Here is a 17,579-nt window from a genome sequence, read left to right as displayed (position 1 = left end):
TATATATATATACACACACACACACAGTGAAGGGAGGAATAAAGGATAAGTAAAACCATTTTCCAAAAGCCTACAGTCCTGGAATAGGCAAGGCACAGATTTATTTGGCTCCTTATGGGCTGAGGAGCAGCCTCAAATCCACCCATTACTCTTCAGATCCCAGCCCACCTCCACAGGAGCCTCTGACATACGGGACTGTCTCCCCACTACACCAATCCCACTAACAGTCTTTACCATGCACTGCACACACTTACTTCCTATCTTCATTCACTGATTCACCAAACCCATTTTAAGCACCTTCTATGAACACACACTTCACTAGGCCCTGGGTACACAGCCTTGTAACAAAGCCTTCATGAAAAGATGTGCACAAAACAAGTAAACAGATAAACATGAATGACCACGTCAGCATGAAGGAAGCAAAAGGACAGGAAACCACGACAGACAACTTTGCTGAGCTGCTTTAAATTGGGTGTTCTGGGGGCGAGAGGGGAGAGGAAAGGGACATATAAAGAATTAAGATGTGTTGTGTACATGGACCAACTCCCCATGATGAATGTCATTATTATGTACTGCAAACACATACTCATAAACATAAAACTTTTTAAAATAAAAGAAACTGAATGTTCTGGGAAGTCTCTGCACAAACGATACCTGAGAGCAGGCCCATGGGAGGAAGGAAAAGTCCACAGAGCTGTGGAATCATACGCAGGAAGACGAAAAGCAGGAAAGAGCTCTGTGCATTTCAACAGTGAGAGAGGCTGGGGGACCAGAGCTGAGGACGGGAGAGGGCTAGAGGCCAAGGGAAGAGCCAGGTTTTAGTCTACCGCAATAGGAAACCTATTTTAGCTACAAAGATCAAGACAGGAATGCAGCGAAAGGGGGAAAGCCAGAGCTCAGCAAGGAACTGTGGTGATGACTTGGCTGGGGCAGATGTACGGGACAGGTGAAAAATGGTCATGTTTAAGACAGAGGTTGGTGGCAGAATCAACGAGATCTAGGGAAAGGACTAAGGACTGGCTGAGGTGGAGGGGAGCAGTAGAGTCCCCGCCTGAGTAAAGGAGAAGATGACCACACCCTAAGGAAGGTCAGAGGAAATGAGAGGGAAGCACATTTGGGGAGGAAAATGGCGAGTTTTGTTTCCCACTGTGAAGCTCATGGCTTAGAAGCAGGGGCAGCTGGGTTTGGGAGAAGCTGGACTCAGAAGAATGTGAACCGAGCTAGGCATGGTGGCACATGTCCATAATCCCAGCACTCTAGGAGGCTGAGGCAAGAAGATTGAAAGTTCAAACTCAGCCTAGGCAATTTATTGAAACCTCATCTCTGGGTGGGCGTGGTGGCTCACGCCTGTAATCCCAGCACTCAGGAGGCTGAGGCAGGAGGATTGTTGTGGGTTTGAGGCCAGCCTGGGCCACAAAGTAGCTCAAGGCCAACCTGCACTGCATACAAGACTCTGTCTCCAAAAAACAAAAAACAAAAAACAAAAAAAAGAAACCTCATCTCCAAAAAGGACAGGGTGTGGCTTGGTGTGAAGGCCCTAGGTTCAATCCTCTATATCTCAAGGACAATGGAAAGAGCTATCAAGATCAGTTCGGGACACCAGGCATGGTGGCATGTGCCTATAATCTCAGCACTTGGGAGGCTGAGGCAGGAGGATCACTATGAGTTCTAGGCCAGCCTGGACTATGAAAAATGACCTGGTCTCAAAAAAACAGCAACAAAAGAAGAGCACCTTGGGAAAGGACTACATAAGGGACCAAGAATTCCAAAATGCACATGCATCCAGAGGAAAAAGCAGGCTTAGGGGAGGAGAAGGAAAGACCAGGTGAGCAACAGACCAGAAGAGTGGGGCCTCAGGGCAGCCAAGGATGCAAGAGCATTTCAAGGAGGACTACAGTCAACCAGGTCAAATGCTGCTGAGAGGCCAGTTACATAAAGAGCTAAGCTGAACTGCTTTGGAGAGTTAACTTTTCTCCACCTCTCTAAACCATCAGCAACTTGAGAATAATCAGTATGACTGCGATATATTTGGATCCATCTCCCCTCCTGTGGGCACAGAATGAGTAACTGATACACACCAAGTAAATGAATATGCCTGTGTGACTATCAACACAACTGCAAGTGTAGAGCGATATAACGGCTGTGAAATCCATTCATTTATCCTCCTAAGAGTTATCTGGAGGCAATCCATGGGTCAGGGATGTTTGTCCACACGCCCATGTCAAAACAAGTGTGTGACAGGGACATGCTTAGGGGACAGAGACATAGTATCTCAACCCAACTCAGAACCTCTCTCAGCAATTTGCTGCAAACAGGACCCACATTCACCCCCAGCTGTCCCTGCACCACTCTCCGCTAAACCCACGCTGCCCGTTACTCCTCTGTGTAGTTCAGATGTCTCACCTGCATCACTTTTGATGTGGTTCCAGCCTATTCTCTCTGGTGCTCCTCTTAAAAAGTGAAGCTCAAAGACAAGTATATTCCAGACTGCACAGGCACTAGAACCCACACCCTCCATCTCCTCGCTACCACCCTGAATGCCCACATCTGCCAGAGCGGCAGCAAAAAGACTGGGATTTATACACCAAGGTCTGAGTTCTGACTCTGCCTCGCCCATGAACTAGCTGTGTGATCCCAGGCAAGTTACTTAACTTCTCAGCACTCGTGGGTAGCAGGGTAGGCTCACTGGTAAAACAGAGAAGGTCATGACACCTACTCGGTGGGGTTGCTGTAAGAATCACGGGGGTGAAAGAAGCGCTTTTACAAACTTTGCAGCTAGTAATCAGTTAAGCAATTAATAAGCTCTAGCTCCAGGAGATCTCTCACACTCCAGTCCCCAGACACTTCTTCTGAGACTAGAGAAAGAGGTGGTATAAATAAATCTTGCTATTTGTATGACTAAATAAAGAAGCCACACACACACACACACACACACACACACACACATCCTATACAGAACTATGGCTTTAAACACACTGAGAAGTAAGCCGATGCCACAGATAAATGTCAAGCCAGATGAAGGTACCAGTCCCCTCCAATACTTTGTTCTGAGCTGCTCAGCCCGGAGCCATCACCTTCCCCTCTAGCTGCTTATTAAAGACCCAGCACAGGGGGCTGGGGACTTAGCTCAGTGGCACAGCACCTGCCTGGCGAGTGTGAGCTCGTGAGTTCAATTCCTGGTATCGGGGGGAAAAAAAAAAAAAAAAAAAAAGACCCAGCACAAACCTGCATCCCTGGCCTGACAACCGAAGTCACAGGTCTCAAAACACACCAAAACATGCTCCTCCATCCCCTACCGAACACAGGGGCCAAAAATGAGCCCAATTTCTGAGATCCTTGCCTGTTGCCCCCTGCAGTGCCCTAGGAAACTAATCCAAGCACTGGAGAGGCTGAGAGGAGGAGGGGTACAGAGAGAAGGCAGAAGCCCCCATCCCAGGACTCAGGGCTTTGGAGGGTCTCCCGGGTGGGCAGTGTTCCCAGGGAAGAGCGGGGGAGGGGAGCAGTGGATGAGCTCAACAAGTGGAAATGTCAGAGGGGTGACGAAGTGGGGAGAGAAGCCCAGGCTTGGCACAGGCTGAGCTACACTGGGCCGGGGGTGTGGGAGGCTGTGAAAAGGGAGCATATCCACGGCTTCTCACCTCACCCCTTACTCCCAAGACACAACACAGGCACTCAGGGCCCTGCTCAAACCAGCCATGGATTATCTGGGGTTAAAAGGAGGCCAGAGAGGGGAGAGGGAAGGAAGAGAGAGCCCAGCACAAAAAAGAGACCCTTCTCCCCTCCAAAGGCCTTTCAGAAATAAAATTAATGGAATGTGTCTCAGTATCATCCCAAGGGGATTGAGGGGAGGGCTGGGGGGAATGTGGGGGCTTTTGTCCCCGCTGCCCAGCTTCTCCCACATTGATCACCATGGTAACCAAAGCCCCCGGTTGCCTAGGTGATAGCAGCCAGGCACTGGAACCCATACCCAGAATCCAAAGCGAGAGAGGTTATGGAGGTGGGGAAGGGGGGAATAAGGACAGAGGGTTAGAGAGAGAATGGGGTTTCTCCTCTGGCAGCCCCAGCTTTTGTCTGCACTCCAGATCAGGTTTCTTCAGGAAACAATTGGAGCCCTCTGGAAAAAATACATTCAAACCCTGACAAGCGCAGAGGGAGCAAGGCCCTGGGGTATATGTATGTATGGTGGGGTTGGGGGTGGCCAAAACACAGACCAGAACGGACTGACCCTTCCCCACTCCTCTACTCACAGGAGCAGCTCAAGGGGACACAGAAACAAGTAACCCATGCGCAGTGTGTGCTGGGGACAGATGAGCAGGCCCCAGTGGCTGTGGTCACCACCTCTTTGCAGGCCCTGGCGCACCCAGCCGCCCAGCACCAGCTGCATTAGGCTCAGGGTGGGAAATGAGGCAGAGCACAAGGCCAGGAGAAACACTGTAGGAGCCAGGATGACGCGGCAAAGGAAAGGGAGGCAGGGAAGGTAAAGGACAGAACTCGAAAGTGTACCTAAAGCAGTCACAATTGTTCCATGCCTCTATGGAGTACAGGACTGGAAATACCAGGCAGCGGTGCAGGGGCACCTCAGTGTGATGTTAGAAAAGACCTGAGCCAGAGAGGGGAAGAAGGTGGGAAAGAACAAGAAGCCAGAAGTTCTATCACCAGGCGTGCTGGTACATGCCTGTAATCCCAGCACTTGGGAGGCTGAGGCAGGAGGATCCCTGTGAGTTCCAGGCCAGCCTGGGCTACAAAGTGAGTTAAAGGCCAGCCTGAGCTGCACAGTATAACCCTGTCTCAAAAAAAAGTTCACCTCTGACAGGGGGAGATCTCTGGCAGACCCCTTTCCTGTCCTCGGTCAGGAACACAGGGAATGGGCTGGATTAGCTCTTCAGACCCTTCCTAAAGAGGGTTTGTGAACCCTTGCCCATTTAAGGCCTCTGATTCCTACGGGAGAGCCTGGGTCTTGTGCACATGCCTGAAACGCCTTCTCCACTCAAGCTGAGAGGTACACGTGGGCACCCCCAGCCACACTAATCACAGCCCCAACGCAAGCATATTAACGTATGCTCCACTCAAAGTGCTGGGCGCCCACTTTAGGGGAGAGATGGGGCCAGGAAACAAGCCAGATGTTCAACCTCCCAGTTCGGTGTCCAAAGAGCTAGACATCTGCCCAGAGACAGAACACCCCATGAAGTCCTAAGGCTGCTCACATAGGGCAGAGCAGCGATTCACAGCTATGAAGGGCACTCCGGGCCCTGCTTGTCTTCCTCCTTTGCTATACTATTCCCTGAGCTTCACAGATGAGCTTGACATAGACATCCCAGTCAGCAGTGGTGGGAGGGGACTCAAGGTTTTTGACAGGCCGAGGAAATGCAGACACCTAATATGGCTTCCTTCCGTAGAGGACAGGGAGGCCTCCACCACATCATTCCCCTTGCTCCTGTCTCCTCCTTCCAAGAGACAGTGGATTGACCCACTCACTTCTCTTGTACCTTGAAAGTACAACCCCAAGTTTTACAGATGAACAGGTGGGGCCCAAGGAAGGCAAATAACTCGTGCCTAGTCACTACTTCCAGAGCAGCCCCTGCTACAGGGAGGAAACCTAATGCGATGACTCTGAGGTGTGCTTCTCTTGGAGTGGGACCTCGGGCTCTTCCACGAGTCTCCTTCTGGACTTGAGTTCTTTAAATAGCCAACATGACAAGAAAGCAAAGAAAGGGGAGAATTTACCGACTCCTGCCCTATGTCCCTACGTCTCCCCAGTGACAGGGATCAGAGACGCAGCAGGCCTAAGCCAACAAACACAGCCCTAACCAAAGGCTGCACTCAGCTTCCCATCACTCCCGACTAAGAACCTTGCTGTGCATCACTCATCCCCCTCAGCCTCTCGAGTGCAAAAGCCACCCATCCCCATGGGCCCATGCTGGGGGGGATTTTCTGCTATAAAAAGAAGGAAGATAGAGTGGGCTTTGGCTCCCAAGCCTTGAACGGAAAGTAGGATTGAAATTTTACCCACCCTCATTCCTGGCCCCGGGGACCTGACGTGACAGTGCTGTCCATGAGGCCAGAAAGAACAGCTGGATCTCAGTAGGCTGAGGGTTAGAAAACGCAGCACCAGGGAGCCCAGAGCTGGCACCAGGTGCCCCACCCCCGCTGGTAACGAGGCACTCTCCCAGGACAGCCCAGACATGAGCTCACCATCCTCACAGCCCCGGGGTGGGGGCAGGATCCTTCTCCTCATGGGTGAGTAGCAGGGGGAGGGGTGCGCCGGGTCACCCAACCATAGGGCCTTCCGGAGCAGCCTCTCACTGCGGGACCGCAGTGCAGGGGCAGGGGAGAGTACCTGAGTACCCGGGTACCTGGGCTCCACGCTAGTAGAAGGGAGCTCTACCGAGTTCCTCAGTTTCCCTCACTCTAGGGCAAAGGGTGAGGCTGAGTACACCCCTAATCCACAAACACACCGAAACACACACACACATACACACACAAGTGCACACACCTACACTGATGTTCCCCCTCTGGAACTGGAATGGCTCCTGCCTGCCCCACCCAGCTCCACCCACCCTGGCTAGGCAGGTTCTGTAGAGACCTGCTCTGCTGTCTGTCTGGCACCCCTACCCCCACTCCAGCTCGCTGAAGTCCCTGCCCCCACCACAGCACACCTGCGCATGTGCATGTATGAGCACACATGTACCCGATAGCATCCTACTACCCCCAGACCCATTCCTAGTTAAGCTCAGAGGGAACAGGAGTCAGAAGCTGCAAGAGAAAAGGTGAGTAATCCCTTTGGCACCTGCCCCAGGTGAGGCCAGAGGGGGGACAGGACACTAAGCTGGTGGGAGGGTGACTGAGGCTTCTGGGTACTAGAGTGCTGTATTTAATTTTCATCAACAATCCCCACCCACAGGGCTTTGAGCTGCTTCCTCCCTGCCTGGGGCAGAGGACCAGCCCCTCCCTGCCCACCAGGTGAGCTGTAGAAGAACCAAGAAGGAAAACAGGTGCCTCAAGGTGTCCCTAGGACAGAAAGAAAGTGGACAACAGGAGGTGGGTGAGCTGTGTTCGCCCAGAGGCCAACTTCCTCTATATTTCCAACAAAATGCCTCCTTCTCTTCTCTTCGTAGGCTGCTGTCCTAGGAAGCTCCAACTGTCCCTGTTCACCCAGCCCCTTCCTTGAGGCACAGGGAGGTGGGAAGCAGCTACTCCGGAAGGAGAAGTTGGCTGTCCCTAGGCTGGCGTGTGGATGGGAAGAGCTGAGGCTCGAGGAAGGCGTGTGGAAGAACATATGGGACACTGTCACCAAGGCTGGATTGTGTGGGGACAGCAGCAGAGCGAGCCTCAGACTGTGAGACGAGGTGGTTGAGGGCGGCCGGCCTGGGTTTCCCCATAAAACTTCCTCCTCCCACCTCAGCAGGCCTGAGGTCTGACCAATCAGCCGTCCTTATCTAGGAAAACTGAGCCAGCTGAAAGGCCCACTTGCCAATCAACCCTTCTGACAACCTCCCCCTCCCACCACGAGCTTCGAGCTTCGCACTCCTGAGGATTCTCAACTCCCCCATCCCTTCGATCTGCCACTCCATTCCTGGAGTAAAGCAGGTGACAAAATATGTGTTTCTGTTCACACTCAGTTGTTTTTTAAGTTACTGCATTCACACCCCAGGTTCAGCACCTGTTCCTGCCCCAAACCCTCCCCTACCCTAAAAAGCCAGAGCACCCCACCCACCCTGACCCACACACAAACACCTTCTGTCTTCTGGCCAGGCGGGAGGAGCCATGCACTGGTGAGAGTGGGGGGTCTCAAGAGCTGGGGGTTGGGGCTTTGCAGGAAAACCCTACAGCCAGTGAGGGCCTCCTCGTCACAAGACCCCCGGGCTACAGGGTGGGGCCTACAGTCACTCCCTTCCCACAGCCTGGCCCCAACAGTGGCCCACCAGGAAGAAGGGGCAGCCCCAGAAAAGGCTTCTGGCCAAGTTACAGGCTGGACTCCTCCCTGAGGCCCTCAGAGGCAGACGCTTCTCCTCTTCAGCTGACATCTAGACTCATGTCTGCTTTGCAGGGGCAGGGGAATGATTCAAGTTCAGGATTAAAGGTAATAATGAGCAATCAGATCTAACCTGGAGGAGAGCAAGGAAAGGTAAAGAGAGCACTTTAGGCAGACCAAGAAAGCCAGATTGCCTGGCAGAGCCTTTTATGAGGTATGTAATCTTTGATGAGGGGTTCGCTTCTCCTAAACCTCTTTAAAATGGGAAAAGTTTTCAATGTAATCATGTATGCATAATACCAGCATCTGGCACATACTAGATGCTCAACAAAATGTGAGCCCTTACCTCTTTCTTCTTTAGGGCTCACACAGTCAATCCTCTCCACTTCCCGTTCCCATAACCTCACAGTGGGAAGTGAGACCCCACCCACAAAAAGATAGTCACCGCTGGGTGAGCTGTTGGCTTCTCCGTAACTTAGAACTTGTCCAAGATCTGAGAGAGCAGACAAATCCCTCTTCGTGCATTCTGCTCCTTTCCCTGGGGGCTCCTGAATCCTCCAGCCTGGCTCCACTCCCTTCCTTCCTCATGGCAAGGCTGGGCCTTACCTCCCGCTCCTCTCTAGACTGTGTGGCGTGGGGTCGGGGGTGCCAGGCCTCCCGCCCCACCCTGGACCCCAGCTTCTTCCCACTCTCCCCTCTTCCCGCCCCAGCCTGATCACCAGGATAGCCCCAGCTCTGCTCACACCGGGCCTGTTCCTCCCCAGCCTGTTCCCAGCTGTCTTATCTGTAATTACCAACCGCGCCAGGCGCACCAGGCAGGCAGGGGAACACCTCATTTCCAAAGGGCCCCCCAGAGAGGCCTCTGCCTCCTACTCTGTAGCAAGCAATGTGGGACAGGCAGCTACAAAGATTCTCCCGGGCTCATTACAGGCCAGGTCCCAGCAGAGGTGGTGACAGGGGGTTGCCCAAGGCTGAACACCAAGGGACAGCGTGAAGAAGGGGAAAGCAACAGGGACAGTGTGAGGAGGATTCGCTCCCAGCCCCTCCCCTCACCTCGGCTGCCAAAACCTCACCATGCTCAGCACACTACCCACCTGGACAGGGCAAGAAGAGAAATTTCAGATCAAGCCAGAGAGGGGACGCTGTTGCCAAGGGAAGCAGGAAGGCGAGCTCACACAGGGAGAAAGGTAGGGGCATACAGGAGGGAGCTGCCAGGAGAGAGGAAAGAGCACATTAAAACATATATATATACATATATATCCTGAGATGAGGAATGATATCCCAGACTCTCCTTTCCCCTAATACCTCCACCTCCACCAACCCCACAGGACAAGGTAGGAAGGAAAGGGATCATTAACTGTGTTTTATAACTACAGAAACTGAGGCCAAACCAAATCACACTTCAGCACCAACCAGGTGTGATGGCGCACACCTATAATCCCAGCACTTGGGAGGCTGAGGCAGGAGGATCACTGTGAATTCCACAATGAGCTACCTAGTGAGTTCAAGGCTAGTCTGAACTAGACAGCAAGACTTTGTCTCAAAAAACAAAAACACAAACCAAAAAAAAAAAAAAAAAAACCAGCTTCGCCAAACACCCCATGCTCCATCTTGCTCATGCTTAGCCTCTACGGGCAGTGCCCTTTCAGTCCCTTCCCTCCCTTTAAAATCCAGCTAAGATATAGCCATACAGTGGAATATTACTCAGCCATTAAAAAGAAGGAAGCACCGATGCATGCTACAATGCGATGAAGCCTGAAAATATTACACTAAGTGAAGGAAGCCAAACACAAAAGGACACACAACACAGGACTCCATGTATACGAAATATTCAGAATAGGTGATTCCACATAGACAGAATGTGGACTGGCAGTTGCCAGGGACTGAGGCAGGGGAAACCCGGAGCAAAAGCCTAGAGGGCACAGGATTCCTTTTGGGATGGTGAAAATGTTTTGGAACTAGACAGAGATGATGGGCGTACAACACTGTGAATGTACTAAACACCAATGAATTATGCACTTTATGGTTAATTTTATGTTATGTGAATTTATTTCATGGGTTTTTTTCTTTAAGCCAGCTAAAAGCATATCTCCTTGAGGAACTTTCCCTAATACCCCACCCCAGGGCCAGGCACGGTTCCTCGATGCTCCAGGGGACTCCAGAACACACCTCTACACAGCATTCACAGGGTTACAGGAAATCAACATGTTCGTGCACATCTCTCTGGTGAAAACCTGTCTTATTTGCCCCCTCCATCCCCTGTGCTCTGCACAGCACCTGGAACACAGAGGCAGTGCCTGACCCGGTCAGCCAAAGGAGGACAGAACTAAAGCCCAGCTCTCACACGACACTACCCTCACCTCTCTCCCTTACAGTGGCCACCACGCAAAATCCAAACCACTCCAGCTAACCTTTACCGATGCTTCCCATGAGCACTACTACACAGACTGCCCTGTCCAGATTATTTCATTGGCTCCTCATGATCCTAAGAGGTGTAGCCTATTATTAACTCCATTTCACAGGTGAGGAAAGTTACATATTTCATCTGAGGTCATAGCATTAAGAAGTGGCAAAGCCAGAATTCAAGAGCAAGCTGAAACCAAGGAAGGAGACGACGGGGAACTGGGATTCCTTATGGATGGGTTCAGTCGGTGCCTTAAGACACCTTCGAGGCTCAGGAATAGGGTTTAATAATTTGCCCAAGGTCACACTGTTATTTAAGTATTTATTCCAACCAAATCTGACTCCTCTCTTTGGCCTCACACTGTGGGAAGCTGTTAAAGAAAGAGAGAGCAAAGAAGACCAGAGAATCTAGAACTCAGAGGGGACTAGGGGAGCCCCAGACCTCTGCCTCCAGAGGAGTGGATAAAGTCTGTCTTGCTCCAGGAAAAGGAGACTCTGTCCTCAGACACAGGAAAATTAGAGGAGACACAGCAGAGAGGCCTGCCCTGAAGAATTAGAGGAAATAAAAAGCAGGAGCAAAACAATGGGGGAGGAGGGGCCGATGTGGCCAGTGGGTCCCCCTCTGGAAGTACTTTCTGAAATGACACTTCCTATTGTCTGACCACAGTTCCTCTGCCCTGGAAAAGTGCACTCACCAAGATGATATGCACGTGGCGAATGTACACACAGCCAACAAGGTACCCTAGAAAGCTAGACCACGTCATCCTAGCCACAAATGCCTGGCTAGCTCTGACAATGCTAAGCATCCAACAGATGTCCTGATTGAAGGAATCAAGCATTTTTAAGGAAGAAAATCTTGTCTTTTCCTGCTCTGCTCCTATCCCTAGTCCTAATACTGTCCAACCCTCACTGCTCTTATTCCTGAATCTTAGTAAGGGTACGGAGCCTCCAGGACTGAAGAAGGGGCATTCCAACTGCACATGCCCAGTAGAGGCTCTAACATTCCAATTCCATTGCCCAGAGACCCTAATGGGCATGTACAATCACAGCCTCAGCTCTTAAAACTCTGTGTCTCAATCTAACCAGCAAAAGAGAAATGGCTGAAAGCATGCAGCAGAGGAACAAGCCTTGTGACCTAATGGAGATGCCAGGTGCTCCTTCCCTTCACCCCAAAAGAGAAACATGGCAGCTACTAGGGAGAAGGACATCCATACTGTTGCCTACCACAGTACCTCACCAATGAATACAGACCCCTTCCCACCGCACCAACACCTGCCCTCTCAAAAGCTCACACACATCTCCATCCTAATCAAGCCTCTCACCAGGGAAAACAGGACTTGTGTGATACACCACACAGAAACACAAAACTCCTGAAGAAACACCTCCATGCCAACATCTCAGCACCGTGCACAGGAGACCCAGGCTCTCCCTACTGAGTCTTATTCCTCTAGTGATGCTGCTGCCTCTCCCCGCACCCCACACCAGAATCCAGACTCTTCAGGAATCTGGGGACCCCAGAGGCAGGGCAGAGCTGGAGGAGACTGAAGCAGTCAGCTCCAAAACAGCAGTCCAAGAAAACTGTGACCGGACCGGGCTGCACAGAGACAGGGAAGCCAAGTATGTGGCCTCTTCCAGCTCCTCTTACTCCGATCCCTAGCTCCTACAATCCCCCAAATTCCTGTAGGACTACAAACAACCGAAAAACCCATCTTCTTCCAAAGCAGGCACCTGCCAAAACACCCCTCCCCGCCGTCTGTCTCCCATACTCCAGGTACTACCCTTGAGCCCAGGCAGGGCCATCCAAAAAGCGTCAGAATCCTGCAGACACCCTTCCCTATGGGCTTCCTGCCAGGAAAATATGCCTGCAGAGACAAGAGGTACCCCCAACACACACTCCGAAATACACACCCCACAGCTGAGGCAGGTACACACATGGATACTCTTCAGCACAGATCTCACACCGGAGAACACAGATCTACTCATACCCTTTCCCAGTACACAGGTGCACACACACCTACCATATACCCCGTTCTGCTCATACACACCCACCTTTCTTAGTATCCATCCACCTCTTTCCCATCAGCCCCTCTTCCAGCACACACACAGACACACACCCCTTCCCCTGCACATACACACAAATACAAATACAAACACCCAGCAGATGAGTGGTCTGCCGCTCCCTGGGTGCACACACACTCAAGCACCGAAACACACCTACACATGCAGCAGACCCCGGGGCCCACCTGCAGGAACACGCAGCGCGTCAAGGCGCGCACACACACAAAAACAAAGAATCATGCACCCTGATCCTCCAGCAGCCCCTTAAAACTCACTAACGCAGAGCCCACGGGTAAACATGATGGGTAAACAGGAGTGTAGAGAGGGATGCGGGCCCCGGGCCCCTCGGCCCCATTCAAGGTGTCCGGTTCTCCAACCCCCAGCTCCACCTTCGCGCTGCACACACACCCCCTCTACAGTCCCCAGCCGGTTCCCCAGGCTTCAGTCTGCACCCTGAACGCATACCTGTCCTCGTCTCTCCCCACACTTCCAATACATGCATGCACCCCGAAACACCTTGGCTGCCAGTACCTCCAGACTCGGTCCTTCCACTGGCTCTTCCCCTACCCTTCAACACAAGCTTGGTCTCGGGCTCCAACCCGCTCCCTGAGGATCATTAAGGCCCCCACAGGAGCCCCAGGCTGAGGAAAGTCCCCGGCTCTCCAGGCCTGGGCTCCGCCCCCTCCCCACGCACCCCTTCCCCTCCCCAAAGTTGGGGGGCACTCCGCGCCGCGGTGGGCGAGTGGACCGGAAGGGGGTTGCGCCGAGCCCCCCTTCCCCCATAAGCCTCCCCGCTCGCTCCAGGGCCGGGCACCTCTTGGCCCCTTGCATGATGGTCTTCATTTTCTGCTTCTGGTTTTTCCTTTCTTTCCTTTTTTTTTTCTTTTTTCTTTTTTTTTGCAAACTTTGCCTGCACCCCCACGGCCCGGCACTCACCCGCCGCTGCGAACCGCCGGGTGGGCTCGGCGGGCGCTCCGTTCGGCCCGGCGCCTTTGTATCCGCAGCACTCCGGGTCTCTCGGAACTCCGAGCTTGGATCGACAGTGCGGGCTAGTGGGGGTGCCGAGGGGGGCTCCCGACTCTGCTCACCCCCTGCTCCGTCCCAAACCGCTCGCCTCGTCCCCCTCAAGGCCCCGGGGCCAGGGGGCGGGGGGAGCGGATGGAGGGTGCTCAGACTCCCATGGCGGGACCAAGGATCGAGGAATCAGGGATCAGGAATCGGATCGCGAGCCGGCGACGGAGGGGGAGGGGCGAGGGGAGGGGCCGGGAGGGGGTGCAGGGGGCGGGGAGCGCGCGCTCCGGGCGCCGCCTCCCGGCTGTTCCCGCCGAAGCCGCCCCTCCCGCCGCGCGTCCATTGTCTGCGGCCGCGCTGTTCCCGGAGTCGCCTCGCCCCAGCCCTTCTCTTCGGGTGCTCGGTGGCTCGGCGGGGTCCCGACCGCGGCCCTGAGCTGTAGGCAGGCTGGGGAAGGGGCTCCTCAATTCCCGGCCTGGGCCCAGCCCGCAGCCCCTCTTGGGGCTGACTCCCTCGACCCCCTCGGCCAGGTCGCAGACGGAGCCCCCAGACCCCGGGCGCTGGCTGTATTCTCTTCAGGGCCTCAAACCCGGCCGCACGAAATCCAATGGAATCCGAGACGTGGGAAGGTTGATTTTTTTTTCCCCCCTAGAGCTGCGAGAGGGGAGGGTTATCCTTGATTTTAATTAGTGTCAAGACACGCGCCCCTCTTCCCAGCCACACGGGGATTTCCCTGACACTATCACCACCACACACACACACACACACCCCTCCAAAAATAATTTAATTACCCGGTGTTCTAGCTGCGAGCCGCGACCGCCCAGTCAGTCTGGGACGATCCGTCATTAACACTTTTTCCTCCCCTCTGGTTGGAGTGTTGGGATTAATTACAAAGGGAGCCCTGCCCTGGGGGGTCGGGAGGGAGAGTAGAGGAGTGCGCCAGCTAGTTAGGATGGCGGAGGAGAGCGGCCATTTCTCCAAGGAAACCTCCAGGAGAAAAGGTCTTGGCGAACGGTGCCTAAACCCAAGCAGACAGGGCTGTCCTCCCCAGGAGTCTGGGATACTTTGTACCGAGTTGAGGATCCTATATCGGAATTGAGGGTTATCACAAAATATCGAACACATGGGGACATCTCCGCCTTAAAGGACGCTAAGAAACTGCCCAGGCTTCGAAAGGTGGGCAATAGATCTGAACCCGCCGAGAACCCCCACCATGAAGTCGTGGCTGTGAGACCTCCATATTCCCCTTGGAGTGAGCAAAAGCAGAAGTATGAGTTTATTACCACTGGTATTATTGCTGTGAACCTGCCACTTACCGAGAACCGTACCACTTCAAAAGCATCTTCACACACTTCTCCCCCAGCCAGCGCGAACATCCCACCCTCCTCCAGCTTCCAATTTCCTCCCAACCCTGTGATTAAGAAATCCCAAGGAAGGAGACTCCCAGCGTCTGCTCTTCACTTGTTTGGGGATTTTTGCTCTTCCGTGATGAAAATATTTCCTTGAGATTCAAGCTCTCCCCTTTGGGTTATACATTCCGATCTGTCCCCAAAATAAGGACTACCTGTGTCTGCACTGTGACTGTGCAAAGATGCAAAATCTGAAACACTTCCTTTCACTTTTGGCCCAGCCCTTGCCTCTTGTGCTCCCCTCTTCCCATATTACGGGTCAACCAGCGACATAGCACCAAGAAATATAAAGAATGGTCATTTCAGGTACCCTGAGGACCCACAGGCATACAGGCACTCATTCACCTGTGCCTAGCATATGCCACGCACTGGGCTACACTGGGGGCTCCTGGGAGTAATCACAACCAGGCATTAGAGACACAAGTGGCAGGAGAGCTGGGGAGGGGTAAAAGGCAGCAGGAGGACGTGGGTGTCCTCAGTCCTGCCCAGAGCACATCTCTAGTTCCGGGCAGCAAGCATGTAATTTGACACAATGTTGGGGCTGCAGTGGCGCCATCTCACCCTCTGGCAGGTTTAGTGTGAATTATGTTCACATGTTGCTAGGCCATTTCCCAGACCTCAGAAGGGCCCAAAGAATTGCAAAGGGGCTTCTGACCTCAAAATTACAGTTAATTCTTTAGACTGGTTCCACCGAAAGGTTGAAGTCCAAGTCAAGATGTCAGCAAATAAGCCTACAGGATTAGTAGAGCTCAGGCATCAGACTCAGATAAACTCACTCCCTCCGTTCTCCACTGAGGGTGAGATTGGGAGATGTCAATTATATCTTTGTCCTGAAAACACCAGGTTCCAGAGAAGAGGTCCAACATTAAATCTAATTGCTATAGTGTGTCCTATCTAGCAATCCTTTGGACTACCCTCCACCCTTACCCTTAGGATAGAAATACATTAGGATTTCACACGCCCTCAACTCAGAGTGAGGAAATAGAGGCCCCCCCAAAAAAAGGCCTATGTGCCCTAGGAGGGAGGAGAACAGTAAGGCAGGTGACATCCAACCAAGATTTCCTCAAGGGGGTCAACCTGAGGTGACAGAGGGAGGCCACGGACCTGAAGGACAATGGAGCAGAACAGACTTTGGTCAGCTCTTAGCCTTGAGGATATAGGGAAGCGTTTAAGTTTCTTCCATTCTCAGTTCCATCTACACAACATTTCTACTGAGGTAACCCAGAAAGAACCCCCTCCAGACACACTGTTATATGCCTAGGGGACTCCTAGTGCTTTCAGGAGTCTTGCTCAGGGAAGGGGGCTCCTAGACAAACACCAGGGCCCCTCAGTTAAAGCTCTTTCAATTCTTTATCAGTCCTTGGGTCAAGTTAGTAGGGATGGGACAGGCAGACCAAAGATATCAGGCACCAGGGAAGGTCAGATTTCCCAGGGAAGATGCAGACAGTTCAAGAATTAGCAATGAGCTCTCTTGAAGAGAAGGCCAAGGCTGCACAGAAATGCTTGTTTCCTGTGTAGACAACGCTATCCCTAGGTGTCAAGGGAAAGATTAGATCTTCTGCTCTGGTGGAAAGTTGGGCTTTTTTTTTTTTAACAACCTTGCTGTAAGAAAGGGAACCCTTATGTCATGTTTTGGACCTAGAATGCTCCACGGAAGCCTCACGTGCTCAGAATTGGGGCTTTGGAAGATAACTGGATCATGGAGGCACTATACTCATCCAGTGGATTGATTCACTGATGGGTTCACAACTAAATGTGTTATTAGGAGGTGGAGTCTGATTGGAAGACATAGGTCACCCAGAGCATGATCTGGCAGGGTGTATCTCCCTCCTGGGCTCTTCCCTTCACTCTCTGCCTCCCGGATACAATGGCATGAGCAGCTTTCTTTTTAAAGGCGCTTCTACCATGCCCTTCCTGCCTCAGAGCCAGCTGCCTACGTATTAAATCCTCTAAAAACCGTGAGCCCAAATAAACCTCTCCTCATTTAACTTGTGGGTGCTGAGTATTGTGTCCCGGAAACAAGGAAAGTGACTAAGACAGCTTAGTTTTTCTACTCAAACACAGAAGCTTCACAGAGTGGTTAATATGAGTGACTGGCAATTTCAGCCACCTCCCAGGTGAAGGTGACTACAGTAATGGACCCACATGCCAGACAAAAGTCACCTCTTCTTGCAGCCCTGCTGATGAACCTGGGGACAGTTCCATCCCCCCGGACAATTAGAGCTCTTTCTTCAGCATGCTCCTTCCTAGAATGTTTACTCTCAATACTTACAAAAGTATTTCTAGCCCCAATATATACTGTGCAGTCAATGGGTATTTTCTTTTTTAGTAGTAGTAATAGAAGAAGAAGAAAGAAGAAAGAAGAAGAAGAAGAAGACGGAAAAGGAGGAGAAGGAGAAGAAGGAGAAGAAGGAGAAGAAGGAGGAGAAGAAGGAGATGGAGAAGGAGAAAGAGGTGAAGGAGAAAGAGAAGAAGGAGGAGAAGGAGAAGGAGGAGAAGGAGAAGGAGGAGAAGAAAGAGAAGAAAGAGAAGGAGGAGGAGGAGGAGGAGGAGAGGGAGGAAGGGAAATAAAATAACAAACAAAGGGCTGGGGATTTAGCTCAGCGGCACAGCGCCTGCCTGGCAAGCGCAAGGTTGTGAGTTCAATTCTCAGTACTGGGAAAAAAAAAAAAACAAACCCTTAACTGGTCAAGAGCTCTGCTGTTTTTTAGGTTGTTATAAGGTGC

General features: G+C 52.3%; 1 protein-coding gene and 1 long non-coding RNA gene across 4 annotated transcripts in view; one reads left to right on the top strand and one right to left on the bottom strand.

The window, feature by feature from the left end:
* The window catches only part of Vangl2 (VANGL planar cell polarity protein 2), a 27,239-nt gene extending 13,788 nt beyond the window's left edge, over positions 1-13,451 (bottom strand). Inside the window, exon 1 of one of the 2 annotated variants that reach the window (XM_005400210.2) lies at positions 13,370-13,451. Coding sequence is in view for 1 of the 2 variants with exons in the window: in XM_005400209.2 (XP_005400266.1) it covers positions 9,067-9,169 (103 nt within the window). In the remaining variant the exon portion in view is untranslated. Of the gene's footprint in view, positions 1-9,066; positions 9,444-13,369 lie in introns of those variants that run through there. The other variant, XM_005400209.2, reaches the window with a different exon arrangement.
* Positions 4,734-7,598, top strand: LOC102018485. Of its 2 annotated transcripts, none has more exons than XR_001236937.1 (3): positions 4,734-6,237; positions 6,902-7,038; positions 7,116-7,598. It is a non-coding gene; the product is annotated as an uncharacterized LOC102018485 (long non-coding RNA). The 2 variants fall into 2 exon arrangements; XR_263417.2 differs by lacking the exon at positions 4,734-6,237 and adding an exon at positions 6,305-6,767.
* Positions 13,452-17,579: the final 4,128 nt, after the last annotated feature.

This window comes from Chinchilla lanigera, unplaced genomic scaffold (genome assembly GCF_000276665.1).
Source record: "Chinchilla lanigera isolate Chin_1 unplaced genomic scaffold, ChiLan1.0 scaffold00067, whole genome shotgun sequence".
Lineage (NCBI taxonomy): Eukaryota > Metazoa > Chordata > Mammalia > Rodentia > Chinchillidae > Chinchilla > Chinchilla lanigera.
This window is presented reverse-complemented; position numbering and strand designations above follow the sequence as displayed.